This window comes from Camelina sativa, chromosome 6 (assembly GCF_000633955.1).
Source record: "Camelina sativa cultivar DH55 chromosome 6, Cs, whole genome shotgun sequence".
NCBI lineage: Eukaryota > Viridiplantae > Streptophyta > Magnoliopsida > Brassicales > Brassicaceae > Camelina > Camelina sativa.
In genome coordinates this window covers 25,158,723-25,162,807 of record NC_025690.1, presented here as the reverse complement: position 1 = coordinate 25,162,807, position 4,085 = coordinate 25,158,723, and the positions used below count along the sequence as shown (strand labels likewise).

The window sequence follows — 4,085 nt, the reverse complement described above, 5'->3', positions numbered from 1 at the left end:
TCGTTGATTTGGGTACCAAAATATTTACTGTTACAGACTTTTTTCACTATTTATTATCAAAGGAAGATTGTTTGTGATATACACAGTATGGAACTTGATTTTTATTATTAAAGTTTTTCCAACGTTTCGGAAAAGGCTATTTTCACCACTCGTATTACAGATCTCGTTAAATATAGTACTTCTTATGCAAGTCTTCTTAAAGTCATAGTCCTAAGTCAAGTTTTTTTTTTTTTTTGTTAACTTGCCGGACCTATGTAGGGATCCAAGACTAATCTCTCTAGGAGAAGGTCATCTCATGGGTAGGATCCCCCTTTTATGCAAATGGGCCGTAAGCAATAGACCCATACCCATATGGCCAAATGGATAAAATTGAGTAATTCTTGTTCTTGGGGAGAATCGATCTCTGACCTAGACCAATATGACGACTCTTCCACCAAGACTAGAACCACTAGCCCACCGCCTCGTGGTTTCCTAAGTCAAGTTTTCCGATAAAATAGTGAGAAAAGCATCTAAAATTGTTCATTTGAAGCTGAGATATATACAAATAATATAACAGTAATCATCTTGGAAAATATGATATTTATGAACAATATTGTTTTGCCTTTCTTGGTGTGAAAGGCTACTTTTTTCCTGCCGGCCTTTTGGTTTCTGTATTTCGAGTAAGAAAAAGCATATATGTTATATAAATGAAGCAGTTCATTTCGACAGCTTTTCACGTCCATTAGACCATTACTACCCAATCATTAAATTATTGATTCTTAGGTTATATCGCAATAACTCTTAGCAGTATACAATTCCGAATATGGGCCATGTAATATTAAGTTATTAACTAGCCAGCCACACTTTACAACAGCCCATCTCGACCTTTTACTTACCCTTTTATCACCAGTTTATAAAAAAATTGTAACAAAGATCTTTCCTAAATATAAAAAATTGTACTATCAAAGTAAAAGTCATAAAAATTTCGCAAAACAAAAAAAAAATACTAATAATAAGGGAATGCAATGTCGAAGTGAAAGAGAAGGGCATATAGCTTCCGGGACCATAGATGGTCCATATTAGTCTGAAGCTAATAATAATAGTGTGAAGTGTCCAGAGAAGGGCAAGACCGTAATTGTCACATCCGAGTGGACTTTTATTAGCATGGGAAAGAGAAAAAAAGAGGTTAGAGATAGTGAAGTGTCAACCAAACTGTTGTTGGCTGTACTTTTGTAAGGCTTCGAAGACACCACATCTCTTCTTTCTCGTCTGAACAAATCTGAAACCACTTTTTCGTCTTCTTCCATGAACATACACCGAAGCTACAAAAAAAACTTCATCCGTTACGGATTTTAATTTATAATAAGAGTAGAGTTTGTGGGTTATATCATATATACATCAGCTGTTTTCTTGGTTTTTAAAAATGAATTTTAGCGGTTTTCTCCATCACGACGACGACAATTCCTCCGGTGGTGGAAACGATTTCTCTTCCGCCGCTATGTCCGGTGGTCTCGTTAAATCTATATTCTCATCTCCCCGTCTCTCTCTTGGCCTCGTACGGTTATAAGTTAAATATTATGAATGGTTTTGTTTTGTCGATCTCAAACGTTTACAATTTCCTCCAGCAGCAAACGAACGGAGAAGCCACAAGAACTGGCGAGAGTTTCGAGGTGAGTGTTAGTCGGAGAAGTCCGGAGAGCAGATCTGGAAGCGATAACGCCGAAGCACTCTCCGGCGACGATGACTTTGACGCTTCTGATAGACCTTTGAAAAAGAAGAAACGTTACCACCGACATACTCCTCAACAAATTCAAGAACTCGAATTGTAATTTTATTACTCCATAAATCCCTTTTTTATTAATTTAATTAATTAACTATAGAAATTTCAACCGTCGTCGTCGATTTTGTTTTAGGGTTTTCAAGGAGTGTCCTCATCCCGATGAGAAACAACGGCTAGATCTTAGCCGTCGGCTTAACTTGGATTCTCGACAAGTCAAGTTCTGGTTCCAAAACCGCCTTACTCAAGTCAAAGTTTATTATATTTAATTTTAAAAATATTTTCTTATATATTGTTTGTTTTCCGGTAGACGCAAATTGAGCGCCACGAAAACTCTTTATTGAGACAAGAGAACGATAAGCTCCGAGCAGAGAACATGTCTGCACGAGAAGCCATTAGGAATCCGATGTGTGGTCATTGCGGTGGCGCCGCCGTTCTCGGCGAGATTTCGCTTGAAGAGCACCACTTAAGGATTGAGAACTCACGCCTTAAAGACGAACTTGACCGTATATGTGCTTTAGCCGGTAAATTCATTAACCGGTCTGACGATGACGCAACCGGTTCACATAATCTGTTACCAAACTCCGCACTTCAACTAGGCGTCGGTACAAAAAACGGTTACGGTGGTGGCGGTTTCACTCTCGTCCCACCTGCTGGATTCGAGATTTCGTCTCCTTTCTTCTCCGGTTTAGTAGCTCCGGTTAACCGTGCCACGGATGTTGGGACCGGTCTTGATCAGAAGTCATTGTATTTGGAGTTGGCTCTTTCCGCAATGGACGAGCTCGTGAAAATGGCGCAGACAAGCGTATAAGCAGGATACCTACGGATCACCATGGATCACCAACAGACACGAAAATGAAAGTACAGATTAGATCTGTCGGAGAGAATGAGAAAGAAGAAGCGCCGGTCAACGGGACAAAAGTGATTTCACTTTTGTCTAACCAAATGGGCTCAAACACTAAGAAGCCCAACAAGGCTATCAAGCAAGTTTACAGGCCTAAGCCCAGTACGCAGCCAAACAATGCATTCAAAATCCAGAAGCTTCCTGCACAAGAATACAAGTCAAAGACTGAACCAAAGACAAACTTGGAACAAGACACACAACAAGACAAGTTCAAAAAGCAAAAGCAATTGAGCTGCGATGCCAAAATTAAACTAGCCAATAGGTTTGCTATATTTGGCTGCGAAGAGGAAACCTAAACCCTAAAATACCTTTGCTATATATATGCTCAATGCTTGTAATAATAAACTAAGTGAAAAAAAAGAGGAAATGCAATAATACCTTATTTTTTTATTGTATCAGAGCCATGGCTAATCAATCCATGAAACTCTACTCTTTTCCTTTTCCTGCATTAAACATTTCAAATTGTGTTACTCTAAAGCTTAACCAGAAAAACTACATCTCATGGAAATCTCAGTTCGAGTCGTTCTTATCTGGTCAGAATCTTCTTGGGTTTGTGAACGGGTCATTTTCTCCTCCCGGTGCTGTCATTCAAATTCCACACATTGGAGGTCAAATCACCACTGTTCAGAATCCAAACTACAACGAATGGTTCAGGGCTGACCAGATTGTCAGAGCGTGGCTTCTCGGCTCTCTATCAGAAGATATCCTCGCTGAAGTCACTGGCACTACAACGGCTCAAGAACTTTGGAATGCTCTGACAAGGCACTTCAACAAGGTATCATCTTCACGTCTCTTTGAACTGCAAGGCAAGTTACAATCTTCAGAAAAGTTAGAGAGACCTATGTCGGAATACTTAAGAGACATAAGGAGTGTTTGTGAGCAGTTAGCGTCTATTGGTAGTCCAGTACCAGAAAAAATGAAGATTTTCGCAGCGCTTAAGGGGCTAGGTAGAGAGTACGAACCTATCAAAGTATCCATTGAAGAAAAAATAGATCTGGTTCCACCACCCACCCTTGATGATGTTACCTCTCGGCTCATAAGCTACGCAGATAGAATGTCTACTTACAGTGCGGTACAAGAAGTGTCACCTCACACGGCCTTCTTTACCAGTCAACCCGGTCGTGGAAGAGGAAGAAACGGTAGATCTCGTGGACGAGGCAAATTCTTCACCACCAAAGGCAGAGGCTTCCCACAACAAATTCCTTCACACACCAATGGCATGGATGCAACGGTAGTGTGTCAAATCTGCAACAAATCAAGCCATCCTGCTATAAAATGCTGGTACAGATTTGACAGTAGCTATCAGAATGAAGACATACCTCAAGCCTTAGCCGCCTTAAGGATTACAGATGTCACTGATCATGGAGGAACCGAGTGGGTAACTGACTCCGGAGCTAACGTACATGTCACCAACTCTCCACACAA

General features: G+C 40.4%; 1 protein-coding gene across 1 annotated transcript; it reads left to right on the top strand.

Annotated features, from left to right (window-relative positions):
* On the top strand, positions 1,403–2,567 carry LOC104699467 (homeobox-leucine zipper protein HDG1-like). Its single transcript, XM_010414771.1, has 4 exons — positions 1,403–1,534; positions 1,605–1,804; positions 1,893–2,010; positions 2,067–2,567. Exons 1-4 carry the CDS (start codon positions 1,403–1,405, stop codon positions 2,565–2,567), a joined length of 951 nt encoding a protein of 316 aa, XP_010413073.1.